Source organism: Balaenoptera acutorostrata, chromosome 1 (assembly GCF_949987535.1).
Source record: "Balaenoptera acutorostrata chromosome 1, mBalAcu1.1, whole genome shotgun sequence".
In the NCBI taxonomy this organism is placed as follows: domain Eukaryota; kingdom Metazoa; phylum Chordata; class Mammalia; order Artiodactyla; family Balaenopteridae; genus Balaenoptera; species Balaenoptera acutorostrata.
This window is the reverse complement of record NC_080064.1, coordinates 153,171,096-153,195,734: the sequence shown is the minus strand read 5'-3', so window position 1 is coordinate 153,195,734 and position 24,639 is coordinate 153,171,096. Positions and strand designations below refer to the sequence as shown.

The 24,639-nt window shown below is 42.9% G+C and overlaps 1 protein-coding gene across 2 annotated transcripts in view; it reads right to left on the bottom strand.

The window, feature by feature from the left end:
* KCNH1 (potassium voltage-gated channel subfamily H member 1) overlaps positions 1-23,501 on the bottom strand; it is a 430,914-nt gene extending 407,413 nt beyond the window's left edge. For both annotated transcript variants that reach the window (XM_007163985.2, XM_007163986.2), the window contains exon 1: positions 23,244-23,501. In XM_007163985.2, coding sequence (XP_007164047.1) covers positions 23,244-23,322 — 79 coding nt within the window. In that variant the 5' untranslated portion in view covers positions 23,323-23,501. The remainder of the gene's footprint in view (positions 1-23,243) is intronic.
* Between the last annotated feature and the right edge of the window lie 1,138 nt (positions 23,502-24,639).

The following is a 24,639-nucleotide window of genomic DNA, read 5'->3' as shown; positions in this document are numbered from 1 at the left end:
GAAGTAAGTCAGAAAGAGAAAAATAAATACAGTATGCTAACACATATATATGGAATCTAAGGGAAAAAAAAAAAGGTCATGAAGAACCTAGTGGTAAGACAGGAATAAAGACACAGACCTACTAGAGAACGGACTTGAGGATATGGGGAGGGGGAAGGGTAAGCTGTGACAAAGTGAGAGAGTGGCATGGGCATATATACACTACCAAACGTAAAATAGATAGCTAGTGGGAAGCAACCTCATAGCATAGGGAGATCAGCTTGGTGCTTTGTGACCACCTAGTTGGGTGGGATAGGGAGGGTTGGAGGGAGGGAGATGCAAGAGGGAAAAGATATGGGAACATATGTATATGTATAACTGATTTACTTTGTTATAAAGCAGAAACTAACACACCATTGTAAAGCAATTATACTCCAATAAAGATGTTAAAATAAAAAAAAAGAGTCATGTACTACAATGTTCATTGTAGCTCTATTTACAATAGCCAGGACATGGACGCAACCTAAGTGTCCATTGACAGATGAATGGATAAAGAAGCTGAAGCACATATATACAATGGAATATTACTCAGCCATAAAAAGAAACGAAATGGAGTTATTTGTCGTGAGGTAGATGGACCTAGAGTCTGTCATGCAGAGTGAAGTAAGTCAGAAAGAGAAAAATAAATACAGTATGCTAACACATATATATGGAATCTAAAAAAAAAAAAAAAGGTTCTGAAGAACCTAGGGGCAGGACAGGAATAAAGATGCAGACATAGAGAATGGACTTGAGGACACAGGGAGGGGGAAGGGTAAGATGGGTTGAAGTGAGAGAGTGGCATGGACATATATACACTACCAAATGTAAAATAGATAGCTAGTGGGAAGCAGCTGCATAGCACAGGGAGATCAGCTCGGTGCTTTGTGACCACTTAGAGGGGTGGAATAGGGAGGGTGGGAGGGAGATGCAAGAGGGAGGGGATATGGTGATATATGTATACGTATAGCTGATTCACTTTGTTATACAGCAGAAACTAACACAACATTGTAAAGCAATTATACTCTAATAAAGATGTCAAAAAAAAAAAGTCAAAGCATGGAATATTTAACTATAAGTATCTGAATAACCACATCAATTCTAACACTGCAAAAATACAAATGATAAGCTTAGAGAGAGAAGAGAAAACAATCATGAGATGGTATTTAGAGCTGATACAGTAAAAAGAAAGGTATAAATATTTCACTTAAAGCTGCAAAGATAACCAATAAGGGAGTAATATAACGATATTAGGAGGAGGGGTAGGAAGTAGATAAAGTAAGCTAAAAGCTCAAATAAATTAACGGAAGTCAACAGATAATACCTAAAATTGATAAATCTGGAAATAGCTATAATGCATGTTATTTAGAGACCTGGCAGAAACTATAAGAAGAAACAGCTAAAATTAGAAAATGTGGCCTCTGGTGAGCAGGACGGGTGAAAGGACAAGGCATAGGATGACTGTTTTTCTTTATGAGCTTTTCAGTTTGATATTTTTAACCATGAACATATACTACTTTGATAAAAATAAGTATATTCTTAATTTTTAATGAATTTAATCAGAAAAGATTAACTTATTGATTAAATTTTTCAGTTACTAAAAATATTAGAACAGGATATATTTCAAGCTCCAGATATCACTGTAGTGTCTCATAAAAGTATTCTGGTCATCTTTTAAAGGTATTGATTGTTCCTCAAGCATTGCCACTGTTCCTGGATGCATATTACAGCCTTATCTGGGAAAAACCAAGTCCACTAGCATCTTCTTTGACTTTAGAAAGGAAACAAAGAACAGGAAGTGCAGTAGAAATAGAATCATCAGCCTATTGATCATCCACTTAGAGGATTTCTCATCATAGAATAAAATTCCAAAAGAGTTTCCTTTCATTGCTAACCCAAGCAAGAAATTATAGCTTCCAAATAGCAAGACTCCTTTCTCACTATGTGATAGAAGGGCTAAGAATTCCCTCTTTTGAATTAGAGTTTTCTCTGGATATATACATGCACCTCAATGTTCACAGCAGCACTATTTACCACAGCCAAGACACGGAAGCAACCTAAGTGTCCACTGACAGATGAATGGATAAAGAAGATGTGGTGTATACACACACACACACACACACACACACACACACACACACACACACACACACAGGAATATTACTCAGTTATAAAGAAAAGAATGAAATAATGCCATTGCAACAACATGGATGGACCTAGAGATTATCATACTAAGTGAAGTCAAACAGAAAAAGACAAATATCATATATCACTTATATGTAGAATCTCAAATATGATACAAATGAACTTATTTACAAAACAGAAACAGACTCATAGACATAGGAAATGAACTTATGGGAACCAAAGGGAAAAGATGGGAGGGAGGGATAAATTAGGAGTTTGGGATTAGCAGATACAAACTACTATATATAAAGTACATAAACAAGGTCCTACTGTATAGCACAGGGAACTATATTCCAATTATCCTGTAATAAACTATAATGGAAAAGAATATGAAAAATTATATTTATATATGTATGTATAACTGAATCACTTTGCTGTACACCAGAAACTAACACAATATTGTAAATTAACTATTCTTCAATTGAACAAACAAACAAATAAACAATATGCCTTGGGAGAAAACAAAAGAATTCCCTCTTTATCCAAGGACTTGGAGTGAATGAAGGAAAGAATTCTAGTTCCAGTCACAAACCCATTTCCTTCTACTACCAGAGAACCCAAGCATTTAGAAATTCTTCCCCATTCCCCACCCCATCCCTAGCACACACATGTGTACCCTGCTCTGGTTGGCTGGAAAAGGGCATATTCTGGATTCTCTTCAATTTATAAGATATAAATAAGTAACCTATAAATTACGTTCCAGAGCACAATCTCTGGATTTGTAAATTGGGGGCTACCCATACAAATACCATAACATCACATATCATCAAGAACTAAGGGATTCTACATAGGTGATATTCCAGGTATTGATGAGAATGGGTACCATCCACTGAAATTTACTCTGTGCCAGGCTCCGTACTTTATCATATACCAAAGTGGGTTTTTTTTAACCTTTACAACAATCTTTGTGAAGTGGCATTACTTTATTGAATGAAGTGTCATGGACTTTATCATTTTACTCATGAAAAAACTGTCTAAGGATATAGTTACCACAGGGTACAGTTGGGATTTGAACCTGGTCTATCTGACTTCAAAATCCATACTTTTAATCATTATATTACATAGTCTCCTTCTTATTCCACTAAGTACTAAGATCAGACCATTTCTATGAAAATCTTTACAACACATTAGATTTACGTGCCTTCCTAAAAAATGCTAAGTATAATGAAACCTTTAATTGATGAGTTACCATTACCATTATTGTCATCATATATTATGATTCTTCCTTGTAATATACAATGATGCCCCCAGGAAATATTGACGTGGGTGGAATGAATTGTTCCTCCTCTAAATGCTTGGGTTCTCCTGTCTATCTTTCCAATGTTTCGTCTCTTCTCTCTCGTAAATTATCACCTCTTACTTCTTAAAATTTAGTGTGCCAACCTATTTCTAGAGCAGTCCTCCTTCCACACAATGATAGAAGAGGAGGAAGGACAGGAGAGGAGGAGGAGAGGGGAGATGTTGTGTCTGGATCTCCATTTGAGACTCAGGGGTGGGAGAGACCACCACACTGGTGACTCAAAGGTGCTGGTCCTGTCAGCACTCCTGAGCCTCCCTCGGCTCCCATGGGGTCTGGAAAGGATCCAGAAGGTTCCAACTGTCCCACTGCTGCTGTAGTTGCCTAAGCAGATGGTTATCATAGTGGAGTGGGGTGACCATGTAGACAAATGCTGCATGTCAAACTGCCCAAGCCTAAGATCAACTTGAGGGTTCAGGAAACTATCAGGGCCAGTGAGAGCCTCGATTAGATCAAGTTACATATACATATACACACACACACACACACACACACACACACACACAGAAAGAGAATATATGCTGAGTTGGGGCAGAGCAGCAAGTTCTGTTCGATCCAAAGAACAGAACATAAGTTCACCAACTGCAGACTTGAGCCCCACAGATCAACTGGTCACCCAGCAACCAGCAGACCAGGGGCCATTGCCAGAGACCCAAAGAAATAGTGGGGGAAAATAAGGCCTTGCATCTGGGGATCTGAGGTCCCCGAGGTGACGCAAGTGCCTGCCTCCACCACACATATGCTTCTCTCCACACACCATGTGGAGAGAAGCATATGGGGTGGGTAGAATCAGCATCTGAACACAAACCAAGTTGCCCCAAAAGACTACCTAAACTGGAAGAGCTTGAGATACTAACTGGGAGGTTCAGAGTCCCCCTCCACTAACTAATTTCCCCTTGCTGGTCAGCGGGGTGGGAGCTTGTGAGGGAGAGATAAGATCTGTTAAATAAAATAGAGAAGTGGACCTAGGTGGGTCTGAGTCAATTTGCCATCATTCCTCCAGAAGTTTATCTGTCATAAGAATAGACAGGCTCAGAAAATGGGAATCTCCTGAAAAAAGTGCATACATTCTGGTGCAAGGACTCCATGACAACAACTTTGTTGAGCCAAGGTTCCTTAATTCCTCCAGGCAGCTGGCTATATTCCTGCTGGTTAAGAGTGCCAACTAAGAGGGCTCTAGTGAAGTGACACAGATCTTCTAGCCAAATGGAGAGATGTGCATTCCACATCCAACCATAAATGACTCAGATTATTTACTATTTCCAAACTCAGTAAATGAAAACTTATTTTGAAGCCAAGCAAAACAATTGGGAAAGTAACCCACTGAATGGACAAAATATCAAAAAAAAAATGTAATCTCCTAAGACTGCATCAGAATTGGCCAGATCTGGGGAATTCCCTGGTGGTCCAGTGGTTAGGACTCCATGCTCTCACTGCTGAGGGCCCAGGTTCAATCCCTGGTCAGGGAACTAAAATCCCACAAGCCACAGGCTGTGGTGAAAAAAAAAAAAAAAAACCTCAAAAACAAACAAAAAGAATTGGCCAGATCTGGATCTCTGAGATTTGTAGATTTTAAACTGAGAAATGTTAGGATATCTAACATTCTTCATCTATGAAGACAGCATCATCACCATCAAGACCACATGTATTAATACTCATCTATCAGGTGGGCAGGCACTAGTACTAACACATTTTTATAGATCTTGTAAGAGGGCTTAGAAAATCAAAGGAACTTTTCCTACGTCATACATCTAATAGAGCATGTACTGTCTCACATCTAACACTGTATCAGTCAAGACTACTCAGAGAAACAGAACCAATAAGAGATATATATAGACATATATAGAGAGAGAGACAGAGACAGAAAGACAGATAGATATTTATTATAAGGAATTGGTTCATGTGGAGGCTGACAAGTCCCAAAGTCTCAAGCTGGAGACCCTAGAGAGCCAGTGGTATAGTTCCAGTTCGAGTCCGAAGGCCTGAGAACCCAGAGAACTGATAGTATAAGTTCCAGTCTGAAAGCTGGCAGGCTCAAGACCAAGGAAGAGCCAATGTTTCAGTTCAAACCCAAAGGCAAGAAAAAAAAAAACCAATGTCCCAGCTCAAAAGCAGTAAGGCAGGAGGAATTCCCTCTTATTCGGGAGTGGGTCAGACTTTTGTTCTATTCGGGCCTTCAACTGATTGGATGAGGCCCACCCACATTAGGGAGAGCAATCTGCTTTCCTCAGTCTACTCATTTAAATGCTAAACTCATCTAAAAACACCCTCACAGAAACACCCACAATAATGTTTAACCAAATATCTGGGCATCCCGTGGCCCAGTTAAGCTGACGCATAAAATTAACCATCACAATCACCAAAGCCAATGTTCTTAACTGTATGACGTTCTGCAATAATCTTTAACAGAATCAGCAGAACCAGAGCTCACAAATTCTGAGACTCCTTCAGAGTCCTTGGCAGTACTCTGGGACTCTAGGTTAGGCAGAATACAGTAACTCTATAAAGCTCTACTTTAGTAAAGGGCTTTTATGAAGGCAACACTTATCCTTCCACACCTGGGCATTTTGCTAGAAAGAAATGTTGTAATGAATACTTTCGACCCCTTTCTCCCTCCCCCTCACTTATACCTCCCTAAGTAGAGTCATCAAGCTATCAGTAGGCATATCAAGAGCAAGAGGTGTCCACTCTCTGTATCTTGGCCTCTCAAACTAGCTTGAGCCCCAGTGTGGTGGGAGAAGAGAGGGAGGGCTTGTCATCAAGCTATCAGTAGGCATATCAAGAGCAAGAGGTGTCCACTCTCTGTATCTTGGCCTCTCAAACTAGCTTGAGCCCCAGTGTGGTGGGAGAAGAGAGGGAGGGCTTGAGCTACTTGTCTCCTTATGACACTCAGAACCTCCTTGTGACAGGCCCTGCCAGCCCTCTGCTGTCAGATTCTTGGCCTAGGAGTAGGTCAGTAACTCACAGCCTAGAAGCCAACGCCTAGGCTTGAGGAAGGAGACAGATAGCACTGCTATGTTCTCTAATCTCGTTTAACAGTAAAAAAGCTGATGCTGTATTTTGACCTGCATCTGGCTCCTTCAGCCAGTCTCCAACGAGGATAAAATGGGCTCTAACACATGAACAAGGAGCAAACCTCTAATACCCCAAAGGGTACTGAGAGAGCATCTGCTCTCCTGCCTCCTGGCATTACTGAATCACACTGGTGAGAGTGTTCACAAAATACCTACAGAAAAAGAGACAATACAATCTCTTCTAGAACACTACTGGTGCTTTGTCAGACCTTTTCACTTTCTCTCTTCTTTTTTTAAAAAATGTTTTTTAGAAAGACCAGCCCCTTACATGTCTCAGGCCCTTGACTCAATGGTAGCTGGTACAGTCAAAGCATCACTATAGGACTTCCCTCGTGGCACAGTGGTTAAGAATCTGCCTGCCAATGCAGGGGACACAGGTTCGAGCCCTGGTCCAGGAAGATCCCACATGCCACAGAGCAACTAAGCCCGTGTGCCACAACTACTGAAGCCCGCGCCTAGAGCCCGAGCCCCACAACAAGAGAAGCCACTGCAATGAGAAGCCCACGCACTGCAACTAAGAGTAGCCCCCGCTCGCCACAACTAGAGAGAGCCCAAGCTCAGCAAGGAAGACCCAACGCAGCCAAAAATAAATAAATAAAATTAATTTATAAAAAAAAAAAGCATCACTATAAACAGTTGAGAGTATACTGGTAGCCCCCAATAAACAGTGCCTCCCTGCATTCATGCTTTTCTTTTGTCCCCTTAAATCTAGGTGGGTCTATGATATGCTCCAATCAACAGACTGCAGTAGAATGGATGTCACTCCAATCCCATAAGCATTAAGGTCCAGCAGCTTCTGCTTCTGTACTCTTGGGAGCCATGAGCTGCCATGTGAGAAGTCCAGCTAGTGGAGAGGCCATATGGAGACTCTACAAGCAGAGGCCACCTAGTGAGAAAAAGGCTCTGAGATGACATGGAGAAGCACCAAGGAACCAAGTCAACAAAGAAAGTCAGTGGAAGAATGAGGGGTAAGAGCCACCTTATTAATCCACCATTCCCCAGCTATTCCCTAGGTTGCCAGAGCACCATGTGAAAGAGTAACAATGGGGACAATGACAAGTTGGGTTCTAGTGGCAGTGTTGTCCCTGATGAGCTGTGTGGCTTAGTCACTTCAGCTCTGTGAGTCTCGATGCGGGCAAACTAGAAGATCTCCATGCTTCTGGCAGTAATAAAATCTGATGCTCTAAGTAACTGGGTTCATAACAAAGAACGAGTAAGAAGACACCTCTGCAACCTGGCAAGCTTCACACCCATGTGGAGTAATCAACCAGCCCTCACCTTGAAATATCACTTCTCCAAACGCTGGACTCTGTAGAGCCTGGGTCACTTTAAAAATAGCAGAAACACCTTCTAAACTCGACTCAGTGGGACGTGATACTCACATTTCAGGTGAACCGTGTTGTATCTGGCTTTTGCTCAGTGGAATTGTTTGGATTTGGAAACAGGATGTGATGTACAGTATTAATGTAAAAATGTTCTGTATTGTCAAGGGATTCTACAGTAGCAATAAATCACATATTGGTGTGTCCATTTATATATACAAAAAATGCCTAAATGTGTCTTTGGAATCAATAAAATTCAGGTAAGATATATGCTCTTGACATATACATACATATCTTGTGTGTGTGTGTGTACACACATATACAGGTTTTTCAGGTAGAATGTGTAACTTCCAATCAGCCAGTGGCCCATCTGAAGCACTAAGCCTGCCTCCAAATTCGTATTTTCTGAATTGATCACGTCTCTTCCACATTGTTCAGTAAAACATGGGGGTTCAACCTGGCTGCCCTTGGCTTGAGGAAGGAGGCATAATTTATTCATTGGCTCTCATCTGAAAGTTCCCGTTGGCTCCAGGCCTTTGATGCAAATTAACCAGATTCTACAGTCTCTCTCTGATGCCTTTTTACTCCCTGAGGGTCTTTAGCTGTCAGACTGCACGCAATTAAATATAAGGCTTCCTAAATTCAACCGTTCTTAGCCCACACACCAGTTTTCCTCCAGTTGGTAGAATAAAACAAACATTCTCTAAACATTTGAAAGATTCCCCTCCCCCAAGCATGTAAAGTTTCTTTGGAGGATGGGGTATGAGCCAAACCACACTGCTGTAGTCAGATGTGTCAAAATCATCCCAAACCTACCATTTGCCCATAAAGCATAACACAGAGATATTCTAAAAAGAAATTATTAGAAAATTGCTTTTCATCATAATTACCACAAATAACAAAGGAGAAACTAACTAAAGCAACGACTTAGAAAAGTGACTCAGTTTGGGCAATTACACAGATAAAAGCTACATTCAGCGAGCCATTCACACAACTTTATTGTTCCCTGCCAACACCGATTATTTAGAGGGCTACAGTAAATATTTCACAATATGCTTCTCATAACTCGGGATATTTTTCTTAGAAGAGAACACGTCTTCATGACACTTTCAATGTTATAGATTTACTAAGGATATCAGCGCTCTTACAAAAAGCAGGTTTGAGTAAAAATATATATTTTTTTCTTTTAGAACAATAGAAGACTGATAGAGATAAATGATGAGGACAAGAGGTATGTATATAAGCACTAGACAAAGACTAGGAAACAATAATTTTATTTACCTGAACCTAAATAAAATCCATACCAGAAATTAATTTTTATAAAACCAAAAAACACCTAACCAAATGTAGGACTCTTAGCGTATCTGCCAATTGTTTGTCCCTTTCCTATAGCTATCCAATGAATCAACTAATTAAAAAAAAAACAGAACTCCACCTGACAACACCTGTTTCCTTTTCCCTTACTTTCTCCAAGCACTTTACACCATCTGACATGTTATACATCTACTTGTTTGCTTATTATCTGCCTCCCCAGTGGAATGCAAGCTTCATGAGGGAGAGTGCCTTTTTTTCTTCCTTTCACCACTGAATGCCCAACATCTAGAACAGTGCCTTACACATAGGAAGTAGTACTGAATGAGTGTTTGTGGAATGAATGAATGAATGAATGCACTTAGAACAGTACCAGGCATACCTGATGTTACCATTGTCATTGACATCATCATCATCATTACCTTTATTATTAACTCACACGAATTGTAATCTCCCCTGGATTGTTTCTGAAATATTAGTAGCCAAAAAAATTCTGGACTCAATTAGAAATGACAACTGGTCTTTAGATTCTCTTTGGGCACTAGTTATCTTTTATCTACAGTTACTAGAGGATTTTGCCACTTGTATGTTATATGTCAACAATGTTTACAATATAGTGAAGATCTGGCTTAAGCAAGATTGTGAAGCAGATTAAATTTGGGATATTTCATCTCCTCTTTCTGTACTTTTCTCTCTTTTCTGAGCTTTCTGTCACTTAGATCAACTTATTTCTCCCATCATGGAAAAACATTGTCTTATAAACAAATTCAGAGTTAGCTGTTAGTGATTTAAAGTATCATCTCTCTCAGAAGGTTTGACTTTTAAGACAGGACACTAGGGACAGAATAATGCTTAACCTGATGCCCAGAATCCCTAATGTTGAAGGTGTTGACATATGGTGGGGGGGGGGCAGATGGGGATGGGTCTTTCCATCGCACCTGAAGTGACATTATGGCGGGGACTTTGGCCCGTGGTAATTAGTGGCTTAGATCACCTCACCCTTCACTTACAGCCTCACTCCTTCTAAACAACATAAATATGAGAGGGCAGAGGATGACAATGGACCCCAGTGACACCAAAGTGCTTTCCAATTAATGCTTTCATGTAAAACGCATGCAGTGAAAAGAGAATGGGATTGCGGGTTGGAAGTCCTGGCCCTGCCTCTAATTAAGAAGCACTAATATTTCACTGCCAAGGGCCTCAGTCACACACGCATGGAATGTGGTTGCTAAATGAATGAATCAATAAAATTTTAAAACATAAAAGACAGATCAAAAGATTTGGTAGTATTTGGGAGAACGGAGAGGATGGGATGAGAAGAAGCAAAGTCAGTATGGCATATCTAAAATCTTAATATCAGCAAAAGTCATTTTGTGGCTCTACTGTGGCTTTTCAACAATAAAATTCCATGAAAATGACTCTTCCAAATTGTCAAGGGCCCAATCTTTGCGCTAGACAAACTGAACTCCCAAGAGATTTAATAGTTGTTTGCTTTGTATCTGATTTTAATATCCTACGGAAATACATTTTGATTAAGTCAGTAAATTGCAATGGGGAGAGACATTTCAATTTCAAAAGCAAATTCAAACACTTCATTGACTGGGTAGTTACCCCTAAGTACGTGGTTTCAAAAGCCTGACTTCCATCTTCATTCAGCATCAAATTAAAGGATTTTAAAACAATAAAAACAGATGAATTCGTTTCACAAGCAGAATGGAAGGGAATGAGAATATACATGAAATAGTGTTAGAAACACAGACTTTTTCATTACTCAGTGATATTTTACTTAATAAGTAAGAGGTCAATGATATGTTGAATTACTGCTAAGAAACATTTATTTGTATGATCAAGTGCTAAAAAGTGGTGGAAGAGATTAGTCAACCAGGTGTTTTATTCTCATTTTTATAGTCATAATAATTTCTTAACACACATCTGTACATATTATACGCACTTTAGACAAAACTCCTAGACCATCACTGAATAACACAAAAATTTCATTTCCAGAACTAAAAAAAAAGTGGCTTAAAGTAAGCAATATAAAAATGTTGAATGGGGCTTCCCTGGTGGCGCAGTGGTTGAGAATCTGCCTGCCAATGCAGGGGACACGGGTTCGAGCCCTGGTCTGGGAGGATCCCACATGCCGCGGAGCAACTGCGCCCGTGAGCCACAACTACTGAGCCTGCGCGTCTGGAGCCTGTGCTCCGCCAACAAGAGAGGCCGCGACAGTGAGAGGCCCGCGCACAGCGATGAAGAGTGGCCCCCACTCGCCGCAACTAGAGAAAGCCCTCGCACAGAAACGAAGACCCAACACAGCCAAATAAATAAATAAATAAATAAATAAATTTTAAAAAAATTGAATGGTACTAGAAAAAGATTATTTTTAATTAGTTTTACATTTACCTCCTGTGTTATTTTAACACTTTCATGGCAAATGGCTCAGTGAGGACAGGGTATAGCATCAGGGTGGATGGAAGGAATCTCAGAGCAGCTTAGTTTAATGCAACAAATATTTGAGTATCTACTTTGTCCCAGGCATTACAGGAGTGCAGGGGACACTTCTGTCCACTGGAAAGCTCTACCCAACTTCCCTGCCTAGCTTTATCTGTATATCACATAGCTCCACCTCTTGCTCCCCCATCCAGGACCCACACACAGCAGAGTAGACCAGGAGTGGACAACTGGCCAAACAACCCACAGTCAGTGCTGGGCCAGTCAGATTCTCTCTCCAGAACAAAAACTAAACCCTGAAGCTGAGAGGTCGGCAGAGCTGACCAGGCGCAATGCTGGTGAGTAGGTGGAGAAAGGCCATCTTGGAAGAGAAATGGGAACCTCGGACAGATACACAAAAGAGCAGAGACTGAGGCAACATGAGAGGAAAACTGGACAGACAAGAGAGGGGCAGAGATGGAGAGATGGAGGCAGAGACTACAGACAAAGAGGGACAGCAACAGAGACAGATGGGGAGAGATGACAGACAGAGACTGATAAAGACAGATGGCATCAACAGAGGCAATCAGCGGCAGGGCAAGCAGCAATGGGCAGAGACGAACAGGAAGACACAGAGATGAGGAAAGGAGAGAAGAGGGGATGGAGGGGCATGGAGCCAGGAGGTGGGGAGGGGGGCAACAGAGCATGAGGCAGAGCTGAAGAGGGCACTGCAGAGCAAGAGACCCACAGCAAGACCCAGAGAGTGAGTGAGGAGAGAGCTCAAGACCCTTGGAGACGGTACAGGAGACCGAGAGGGAGATACAGAGCGAGACGAAAACCAGAACATTCCAAGAGAGGGCACTGCTAGAGACAAGTGAGAGGCAGAGACTGTGAAGCTGGGGGAGAGAATGACAAAGTTAATTCCTGTATCAGGACCCACGAAACAGAGGCCACCCCAGTGGCCCACACCACAGATCTCAACCTAAGTCAGCCTGCACTTACGGGAAACAACTCACTGTCAAGGAAACCTAACACCGGTCACAATCCTCCAATGCAGTTTGAGCTGGCTCACCTTACCCTAGAAAACAGGACCAGCTAGCCTTCTAAGGAAATCCCCAACCGCCCAGGCGAATGTGCCCTGGGTCTGAGATGCCTCTCCTAATGCTCTATAAAACCCGCTCCTGCCCCAGATCCCTCGGGAAGGGTGTTCCACGGCTGGTAAGGCCCTGCACTCCCCCAGTCCATGGATTGTTCTCCCTTAAATAAAGGACATTGAAGTCGTTACTAAATTGCTTTAGTTTTATCATTTGACAAGAATAACAGAGAAAGGTGGCGCAGTGAATTGAAGTTGGGCAGGAGCAAAATCCCTGGATGGTCTAGCCATGTGGGAAAAGTATCAAGGGGAATTTTACCTGCCAGAACGAGAATGACTAGAATGTAGGACCTCCTTTGTCTTTTAACACTACCAATTATTGTTTCAAAATGGCAGATTGAGCACATGCATTTACTTCCTCATTCCTGAATGATAGCTGAAAAATTCAAGAGCTATACACACAACAACAAGAGAAGAGTCACCAGCAGGCATGAGCTCAGTTTCTGGAAGATGAAAAGTAGTGATGTGCAGCAGAAGAAGCCACAATTTTAAAATTCCAAAGGGATCTGGACAAGGAGGGGGCTAATGAGACTCAGGACCTTGAAATGCTAGTAGCTACTACGTGAGGCAGGAATGGGATCTGAGCAAAAACTGGGAAACCAACTGAAAGTCTATAGAGAAAAAGTCCACTCACCTTCGAACACACGCCCTCCTCCATCCATACACCCTGGCAGCCATGTAGTTACCTCTCAAGTAAAGAGACGCATGGGGTTGGCTCGGAAGCAGTGGTCCTGCAACTGCGACATCTACCAGAATTGCCTGGAGGACTGAGTAAAACCCAGGTAACTGGGCCCCATCCCCCAAGTTTCTGATTCACTAGATATAAGGTACGGCCCAAGAATTAGCATTCCTAACAAGTTCCTAGAGATTCTACCACTAGAAATTAACCAAAGGCAATTTACTTAATCTCTTTATTAAACCTGAGTTTCTGCAGTGGGAATAGTGAGAGTGCCCACAGCATAGAGTCATAGTGAGATTAGAGGAGATGACACATGTAAAACCTTTGGCTCACTGCCAGGCACACATGTGAGAAAGGCTGTTTAATCTGTGCAAGGTCATGGTTTTAACCAATAATTATAATTGGTGCTTACAACTAGTATAACTCTCTGGGGGAGAAAAAGCCCTGATTTATACCATTTGCCAATTTCTGAGGTGTAAATACTCCCACATGGCAGCGTTCAAGCTATCAAGATGAAGTCCCCGAACCAGGAATAGGGAAAAGATGGGCATAACCAGATCTTGAGATCTGGTTATCAGCCGGCTGCACCTGCCCCAGCACACCATGGAGGAAAACTTCAGGGACAGCAGGACCCCCAGTGTTAGTAACAGTTGCAAATTTTTGAGGTTTACCCAAACCCAAAGAGAGCAATCTGCAGATGTAACCTTTAATCAAAGTAAAACAGATAGGCTACAACGATGACCTTGCAGAGAGGAAACGAGGAGAATAAATACTACAAACTCCCACCCCTCCTCCTTCCCCATCTCATGGTGGTGTGAAGCCAGCCAGGAAGCAAGGGAGCCTATTGACATAAGCCGTGTAGGTCAGCCTCCCAGGATGCAGAACAGGTTACAGAAGAGAAGAGAGTGGCCTGAGGGAGGCACAGAGAAGATAAGCAGTGCACTGGCCCTTGTAGACACTCAAAGAACAACCTTAAAGATTGCAGTATGGAACTCTAATCAATTCGGTCCCAATAATGCTGAGAGGAAACAAAAGTAAAGAAAATGTAAACTTAGAAACCCATGTAGATGAAATATAGTTTTATCACTCAACTCCATTTTCTTTGCCATAGTTATAAAGCTCTACTCTAAAATATGCTTTCCAAATTCACTCTTAATATAAACCTAAGTTAAGCAGGAGATAAATATTGGTAAAATTTGCCAAAATAGTATCATCTTTCAAATGCTGACTCCAGCCCTCTGAGAATGCTGGTGGCGAGTGCCTACATCATTGCTTTAAGGGAAGAAGGAAGTAACAAGAGGCCATCCCTCTTCTTCATAGAAGCACCTGATGTCATCATAGACCCTTTAAGAAGCTATGAGAAATGAGAGGCTTGAGGCACTCTCGGTTAATTGTTAACATTAATAATTACAGGATTGACTCCATTAATTTCAGAACATCAGTTTTATGCAACATAGGACTAATCAGAAGAGTTGTCATTTTAATTGACAGAATGAACAATCTTACAATGAGTAAGCAAACCGATTCTGATAATTGGCATAATTCTCTATTATCCAATCAGAAGAGCTAAGTAGTTTTGTCCTTAACAGCCACACATGACTGTTAGAGCCGAGACCTGGAGAACCGAGGGAGACGCGGAAGTTGGCCAAACTGCAATCTGTTCAGCAAGACTGCACTTGCACAGAGAACGGCTGGAGCATCAAACAAATTCCAGCATCTAAGATAGGCTGGAAACGCACAGCAATGGGTAAGCAACCCAAAACCTCGTGCCAAAGAAGACAGGGCAATGGGACATCCCAGAGGAGTGAGAGGTTGTTAAGAAAACTTCCACCACATCAGAACAAAGCTTCACACATCCTGCAATCTCCCCCTTTAAGTTAACATAAGGGATCTGGTTATCCCACATTCAGTCTCACAAAAAAATAAATAGATATAAAATCTCAGAACGGGCTTCTCTGGTGGCGCAGTGGTTGAGAGTCTGCCTGCCAATGCAGGGGACACGGGTTCGGGCCCTGGTCTGGGAAGATCCCACATGCCGAGGAGCAACTAGGCCCGTGAGCCACAATTGCTGAGCCTGTGCGTCTGGAGCCTGTACTCCGCAACAAGGCCGCGATAATGAGAGACCTGCGCACCGCGATGAAGAATGGCCCCCCCTTGCCGCAACTAGAGAAAGCCCTCGCACAGAAACGAAGACCCAACACAGCCATAAATAAATAAATAAACCCAAAGTTTAAAAAAAAAAAATCTCTGAATAATTTGGGGTGAGATGTTTACAACGGAAAAAAAATGTGTGGTGAGTATTGAATTGGCATATCATCTCTTAAATTTTTGGCAAGTTTGCAACGCATGTTGGTCTTCATCATGCACTCCTCAATGAGCCCCAGCTTCACAAACATCTCGCTCACTTTTGCGAGTCCCAGTCTCTAGCACAGTATGTGGCACAAAGGAGGTCTGCCATGTCTATGAAACCGAACCGTAAGCTAGTCTTGGCTTTTCATTTTAATTTGTCTTTGATTTTTTGATTCCTCCATGAAATCGGCACCCCTCCTTCAGTCATTTTGTTCTATTTCTTTCACTAAAATAAACATGTCATTCACCTCCTAGTCCCTTCTCACTTCCAGCTCACAATTCTTACATAATATGTCCGCAAGGCTTCTCAATTTAAGAAAATGAGTCTCCCAAACACGCACACATACACACACTTGCATGTGTCCTTTGCACACAGTTCTGTGTGAGTCTTTCATATCATTTACCATTACGGTGAGGGAATTCACACTGTAAGAACATTTAAACACAGTAGATAGTGAAGCCTCCCAAAGGACAAGGGCAAGTTCTGTTTTCATTTCATTTTGATCATGTGCTCACTACTAACATCACCCTAAGTGATCCTGTTTTACTGGTTACTAGATTGTTTGGGCAAGGCCATTATTAAGGAGAAAATAGCAAGTGTTGGCAAGGGTATGTTGTGGAGTGATGAAAACTCTCGTACACTGCTAGTGGGAGTACACACCCAATATATGCCCAAAAGACACATGCAAGAATATTTGTAGCATCAGTAATAGCAAAAATCTGGTAACAACTCACTCGTTGTTGGAGGAGGTCAGCGAGAGGACGTGACCACTAGTTGACCCTTGAACCAGACCCGGGCAATCAGAGACTCCTCACCCCCTCCCCTGTCCTTGGAATGTACACTCTGCCCACCATTCCCACAGTAGGAGCGGTTCCAAGGAGAGAGGAAGGTGTTGTTGAGACCATCTAGACTGAATACGTGACTTAACCCAGTTAAGGCCTCTATTTAAACTTTAAGATTTGGCAGGTGGGTGCAGAGATCTACTCGTCTTGCAGTGCCCACGACATGCCTGGTAAGTAAGTTCCCTTGCTTATTAAACCTGCCACCTACCAATCTGGAGTGGTCTGCCTCTTTCTTCCGTCTCTCCTTGCCATCCCTGTAAGGGGGCCAGTTTACAAAGCAACACGTGACCGTCAACAGCAGAATGGATAAATACAATAATGTGTGGTATGGTCATACCATAAAGTACTATACAGGGAAAATGAGCAGATGACAGTACATACGACAGGGATGAATCTCCAACTGACAAAGGATCCATGCTGTATGGCCCCACACATATAAAGCTCAAAAGCAGACAACAATAAACTGTAGTGTCCAGGAATGCAACACAACGTGGTAAAATTATGGCGAAAAATTATGAGGAAATTATGATCACCATAAACTCAAGAGATGTCTCCCTTTGGGGACTAACGGAGTTGGGAACAGGAAGGGTCCCGGGGATTCTGGAGAGCTGGCAAGATGTCACTTACGTGGCGATAGCACAGTGTTTACTTTATACAAATGTAGTTAAGCTGCACAAAATTATTTTATGTGCTTTTTTATTATGGTATTAAACAATAAAAAATGTTTTGAAAAAACAAGGGAGAGGAATGGAGACAAGATAACTGTTATTAAACTACTGAAAAGATGGTTTTCAGGTGGAAAGAGGAGTAGGCTAGGTTTTGTTCCACAGGGCAGACTTGGAATGAGCGGTTTCTGTAAGAGGGCAGATTTTGGTGAGACCGGACAATGACGATAAAAAGAAAGAAGGAGGAAGGGAAGGAGGGAAGGGAGGGGAAGAAACCGGTTCACAATTACAGTTGCTTAAGAAAGAAAAGTGAATGTCCCATCACTGAAGCTCTCCAAGCATGGGCTGGATAACCACTGGGAGGGACGCTCTGCAGAAGATTCAAACACTGGAGAAGGAATTGCAAAGTGTGTCCCTTCAGACCTGAGATTCTGTGATTCTACTTCTCGTTCTCACCAGTTACAGGTGTAACCACTTAAAGAGAAAAAACAACAACTACAACCATGGTCCAAATACCCTGAATGTATAAAGCAGATACTCACTTTACAAAAAGGGCTTCTTTGAATAAATAAAGTATGTTTTAAATGTTCATTTGCAAGCCATTAACTATCTAACAAAAAATAAAGAGGAAGGGACGAATTGAAGGTAATGCTGAAGAAACCACTGCCAAAGGAAGCCCAATCATAAATGAAGAGCTGGTGTTAGAAAGAACGAAGCCAAAGATTCCATTTACCACAATGTGCCTCAAATGCATCTATTCTTTTATGATAGATTATTAAAATATATGGATTTTATAAAAATCATGGAGTTTAGAAACCTTGCTGCCTTACGTTAAATCACAAGGCTTCATCCTCTCAATCCCCCAGCCAATGTCAGTCAATAGATTAAACTTGTGACTCTTTCAGAGAAAGACAGCTGAGCCAGGGTTGAAGGTTATCTTAGAACATATTACAAGAAAAAAACAAGTTCTGTTGAACTGGTAGTAATCCAGATTATCACCCACTGCCCATTCAGAGTAACAATGGATTTTAACAAGTGTTCTGTTTTATAAATAGTCCCACGGCTCAGCCCCTCTCTGAGACACAACATTACCCATGGCTCTCACCCTGTTTGCTAACTACTTACATCAACAACCTGAACCAACTTAACTGTTACAAAAACACAGCTGATTTAGCAATCTGTAAATTATACATGTACATAAATCTGTGCCAAAATGTGTTGCGCTTCACTCCTGCTAACATGCATGGGTTCTTAACTGGCACCTACAATTGTTTGATATAGGTTTCCGAATACTAAAACATATGTTCTGCCTAGAATGGGACCATTTAGGGTAATATTTTTGTAGTTTCCTGGCACTGAGGCCTGCCAGCCTTCCTAAGACAGATCTATTTGCTTCAGTGAGCATTCTGACAGTAAGTGCCTACAGATTTAAGCAACTATCAAAAAATATTCTGGAATAACACTTTCCAGCCATGAATATAAAGAGAAACAGGCTGGCTTTGCCTATGTGGCCATGAAGTCAATAGAAGGATCTGAAATGATCATAAGCAAAATCAAACCCCATCTAGGGTGCTAATTATTCCTGCTGATTACTTACAACCACGCAAAAAAAAAAAAAAAAAAAAACAGATAATTATCAAATCTCACTTTCAAATGGTTTCAGAATATATCAAAGAAAGTTAAACTAGATTTTAGTCCCACCAAGACCAGTGATCTTTTAAACTTTTTTAAAAATACAATGTCAGGTTTAAATAAGAGTTGCAGCCAGGAAACATTGTGGAATAGGGGCAGGATCCTTGGACCAAGATTCAATAGAATGTAACTTACTAAGGGTAAGGAGGATTTCTTGTTTTCCATTATATCCCCAGTGTCCAATAAATATGCTCAATAAATCTTTGTTGAATGAACAAACCAGTAACCACTGATGACTACTCCCTGAGCTGCCTCTAACTGCCTTTTTCTAACTCTGCCTCTTACTAGCCAGCTGCAGGTAAATTACTTAACCTGAGGATTCTTAGTTCCTGAAATCCAAAATGGAGACACTGCATCTCCTTTGCTGGCTTATGAGGATCAAAGGGATATTCCATGAAAAGTAACTTAATACTTTCCAACGGGCAGATAAGTGCCGTTATCCTCCCTACGGCTCGAACTAAACCATTGACAAAGGTGAAAATACTGCCCTTCCTTGAAACAGAATTAGCTTCTCCTTTGCCCTATTATTCTGTTTGGATGCGGTGGCATGGCTGTTAGCCAAAATGGATGCTGTTCCTGTTGTTATAACATTTTATTTAATCTCCACGGGGAAATTGTGCTCCTCTAGAGAAAATAATGGTAATACAAGGAAGGTCGTTTCACGGTGTACCATAAGGAACACGACACTGGGGTCAAGGGGCTTAGGGTCTCATCAGTTCTGCCCTTAAGTATTTGAGAAAGTGTACTTGCTTTCATTTCTTCATTTATACAATGATGGGGAAGGAAAGGCAGACGACAGAGCACCTAAGATCTGTCTCAGCCGACAGTTTGATGATTTCCCAGACACCAGATATTCAAATGCCCCAGAACAAAGCCAGTTCTATTATCCATTAGCATATAATGAGGGATTTTTTTAAGGATGATAAAAACAGTTCCACAGGCTAAGTCATAGTGGCTGGAGAAACAATGATGCTACAAGAAGGATGAATGATCCCCTCTAAAGAACTGCCTCAGGCACTGTCTGCCTGCCACTTTCAATAAGTCACTTAATATTCCTGGGACTCAGTTTTTTGATCTGTAAAAGAGGAACAATAATACTGCATAGGGCCACTAGGAGAAAATACCTAATAAAATGATCAGAAAGTATTGCTATTTTGCTCTATTTACAATAGCCAGGACATGGAAGCAACCTAAGTGTCCATCGACAGATGAATGGATAAAGAAGATGTGGCACATATATACAATGGAATATTACTCAGCCATAAAAAGAAACGAAATTGAGTTATTTGTAGTGAGGTGGATGGACCTAGAGTCTGTCATACAGAGTGAAGTAAGTCAGAAAGAGAAAAACAAATACCGTATGCTAACACATATATATGGAATCTAAAAAAAAAAAAAGGTCTGAAGAACCTAGTGGCAGGACAGGAATAAAGACGCAGACGTAGAGAATGGGTTTGAGGACATGAGAAGGGGGAAGGGTAAACTGGGACGAAGTGAGAGAGTGGCATGGACATATATACACTACCAAACGTAAAATAGGTAGCTAGTGGGAAGCAGCCGCATAGCACAGGGAGATCAGCTCGGTGCTTTGTGACCACCTAGAGGGGTGGGATAGGGAGGGTGGGAGGGTAACACAAGAGGGAGGAGATATGGGGATATATGTATATGTATAGCTGATTCACTTTGTTATAAAGCAGAAACTAACACACCATTGTAAAGCAATTATACTCCAATAAAGATAATAAATAAAGTATTGTTATTTTAAGGTAAAATGCTAATTAAATACTTTAATGCCCCTCCAAAAAAGGGGCTGGTGGATTTTAGGAGACAATCAATATTTTTAAATAGATATTTTTCCATCACAGTAAAATAACATAATGCTTCTAGATACTGTGATATTTCCAAGAGTCCAAATTGTTTTTTCTCTTTGGGTTCAGGAAGTCCAATGAAAGGGGGTCACTAAAAACTTAAATCCCACATTTCAAGATCACAATCTTTCTGAAATAATAGATCATTTTAAATGTTCATCCACCTCCCCTCCCAAGATGTTTTGGTTTTGTTGTTGATGTTGTTTGGTTGGTTGGTTAATCAGAGTCAAGCTGTTGGAACTGGTGCCGAAATTAAAAGGCCGGTGCTAACAATGCTGCCAGGCACTTATTCTATTGACATTCTACGCCTGCTTACAGTGAGGGGAAGGGGGGTGTCCAAGAAGATCAACTAAACTAGAAGGTACTTATTCTACTGACATTCTACGCCTGCTTACTTACAGTGGGGGGAAGGGGGGTGTCCAAGAAGATCAACTAAACTAGGAGGTATTCTGCCTTCTCAGCTCCAGGATTTTTTGTAATTGTGTCAGCTCCAGAATTCATGATTTTCATTATTTTATTGTGGTATCAGCTCCAGGATTCTTAAATTCCTCCAGCAAGCCTAAGGAACCCTGTGATTGCTACGTTTAAGATTCTCTTGCTGCTCTCTCCACTCAAAAACAGAATACGGTACATGTTAGATGCAGTTTCACCTCTAACTTAAAGAACACTGCCTCTTCACCAAAAAATGGAATTGTCATTGATATTTCTGAGAAAGTTTATGTCACGGGCAATGGGATCCCCAAATAGCAAGACTCTCTTCATCCCTCTCAACAGGCCAACAACAAAGCAATCACAGCAAATTAACTCTTAGATGGTGATTTTACTTAAAAAGCCACAAACACCTCCAGCTTTTTCATGGCTGAAGGGTTCATTGTGTCTGTTCATGTAGTAATTATCATCCCCTTCCCTCCCCAGGTAATGGCTGTGACCTTGTTCTAAAAGCCACCTTAGTTTGAGTGAGGAAGTCCTTGAAAGCAAAGGTGATTGACCCAAAATTCTTCAAGAGTCACACAATAAATGATCTTTTTTTTAAAGTACTTGAATAATACACGACGATTTGCTATCCTAGTGATAAAGTTTTTTATTATAAGATAAACTTAAATCACTTTTTAAATTAAAGAGTATTTCCTAGTAGCATAAGTCACTTTCATGCCCTTCCCCTGAATCCCTCACTAAATCCCAATAGAAGCGCATAGTTTTAACACAAGCTCCTTAAGGCTCCGTAATGGTGATATTTACACATTTTTAAAGTCCACTTCCTGAGTTGGCGCCTCACCTCCTCCTAATAGAATGTCATCTGTCTCTGGAACGAGAGTGGTCCAGGAGCCTGTAAAGAGCGTCTCTAGGCTTGTCCTCTTTCATTTTAGCCCTTTGATGAACGGGTGTGCACTGCACCTTCCAACTGCTGGGTTCCTGTTTGCTCTGTAAGTGCTTTAGCCGGGAAGCTTTGCTGTGGGTACTAAAGGCTTTTGAAATGTTTCCATTCCATCCCTGCTCCTAGGACTCTCGCTTCCCACCGCTTCACGCCGTCTTAATGCCGCTGGGAAAGAGAGGACCCGGGAGCTCTGTTTTATTGAGTAATAGATACATTTACAGGTTTGGTGAGTTTGGGAATGTATAGGGGAGCAAGAATTATAGACATAAAACACTGCTGTGCTTTGGAAGAGAGGAACGACGACAGGTTTGTACCTGTGACCTCTTGGCCAGCTCTGCACTTGTGCCCCTCCACTTTCCACCTGAGTCCAGGAAACTCTGCCCCTCAGGAGACTTCACTTAACCTCGAAGGGTTGGGTGGCTGAGGAGGTGGAATCGGGCAGCCTGCAGCCCGTCCCTAGGTCCCTACATTCGTACTTTTCAGCTGCCTGGATGGAAGGTGGAAGCAGCCGCATCCTCCCATCCCTCGGGGGCCGGGACTCGGAGTTGCGGGTCTCTACTGGGGCTCTCTCCCGGTAGAGGCGGCGCCGTGGGGAACGGCCAGAGAACCCAGAGAGCCTAAGTGGAGGGGCGGGCAGTACCGATGGGGGAACGCGCTGCCGTTCCTGCTGAGACCAGCTTCCCATCACTTTTCCCAGTACTTTGCTCATCAACTGTCACACTCCCTGAAGATGAGACCGAGAAGGCGCGAGAAAGGCCCAAAAAGCGACCCCAGGAGAGCTCTCCTCTTGGGATGGGGGCCCATCAGACCCCGCCCCGCCCTGCCCACCTCTCCTAGCCTCCGGGAGGCAGCCCCCAGCGCCCGCGCCGCGGCTCCCAGCAGAGCCCCGGGGTTCTGCTGCATCTGCTGGCGCCGAGCGGCGGGAGGCGTCTGCAATAAAGGCACAGATAAAAAGCAGGGGTAACAAATCCGAATGCATCTCTTACCATTGGACCGCCGGACAATATTCTCCAGAAACGTGTTTTGCGGGGCCACCAGTCCCTTCCTGCCACCGGCCATGGTCATCCTCCCGGCAGCTCGGGGTCTGGGGGCGTCCCGGCGCGGCTTCTCAGGACAGCAGCAAGCTGGGCGCGGGGCCCGCGAGCGATCCCGGCTCGAAGCGCCCCATGCGCCCCACGGGGACCCGGCCGGGCAGGGGCGGCGGCTCCCACCGGCTGCCGCCCTCGCGCCCTCTTCGCGCCTCCCCCCCCGCGGCCCGCCTCGCACTGCACTCGCGCGGGGCTCGCCTCGCCGCAGCCGCCTCCGGGTGGGCGGAGGGAGCCGCCGCGCCCGGGTCCGCGGCGCCCCCTACCGGGCGCGTGCCCCCCCGCCGGCCTGCGGGAGACCTAGCGGGGCGCTCCCGCAGCGGCTGGGAAGCTGAACGCGGCGGTGGGCCAAGGCTGGGCGGGCAGCGCCACCCTCTGGGCACAGCCGGGAAACGTGTTCAGGACGCGTCTTGGGCTGGATGGAGAGGAGGATAGAGGAACAGCTGTCTTAGTGGGTTACTTCCCGACGAGGTCGCACGGAGTCGAGGGGGAGCATGATGCTGTGCCTCTCCTCCTTTGCTCCGTTTCAGGCCGGAGCCCTTGGGACCTCTGAGGCTCCTAGAACATCTTCCTGCTGGCCCCTAGGATTTCTTAGCCTCAGTTGTGAAAGTTGCCCCACCTGGATTCTGAAGCCAGTGTTTGACCACTAATTAATGAAGCATTGTAAGCGGTCAGACTTGCAGAGTGACTGGCTGAGCTCCAGAATAGCTGTCTTGGTTTGTTTTTAAAGATAACCAAAGGCAAAAATGCAGGCTCCAGACGTTTGACAAGTTTGCTTGCTGACTGACTTGATTTCCACTCTTATCCAGAGACTATTTTACTAAAAGACCAAGAAAATACATATATATATACAGAAAGTTTTTTGTTTTTTGGGTTTTTTTAGCTGAAGCACAACCTGTTATGATCAGTGTGTGACGTTAGGACACAGGAACAGTGTGTCTGACAAACATATAAACAGGGGGGCGTCTCTCTGAGGGCATATGCTGGGGGGGGGGCGGGCATTGGGGGGGGCAGCTTCCCCGGACATTTGACATCAATTAAAAAGCACAGCCTTGGCTTGATGGATGGGCCACCCTGCTGAGGATGATGTGCTGGTCTTCACATCTGCCTCCTGTTATAAGAATCACATCAACCCAAGGTTTCTGGGCAGGAGCTCAGACAAGTTTGTTCACCAGTTTTGGGAGATTTCTACCTGCACATAGACTTTATCTGTCTTTTCACTATGTGTCCCCAGAGGGTGTGCGATCAGAGACTAAAGAAATGCCCCACAAAAAGAATGAGTTGATAGTATTCTAGT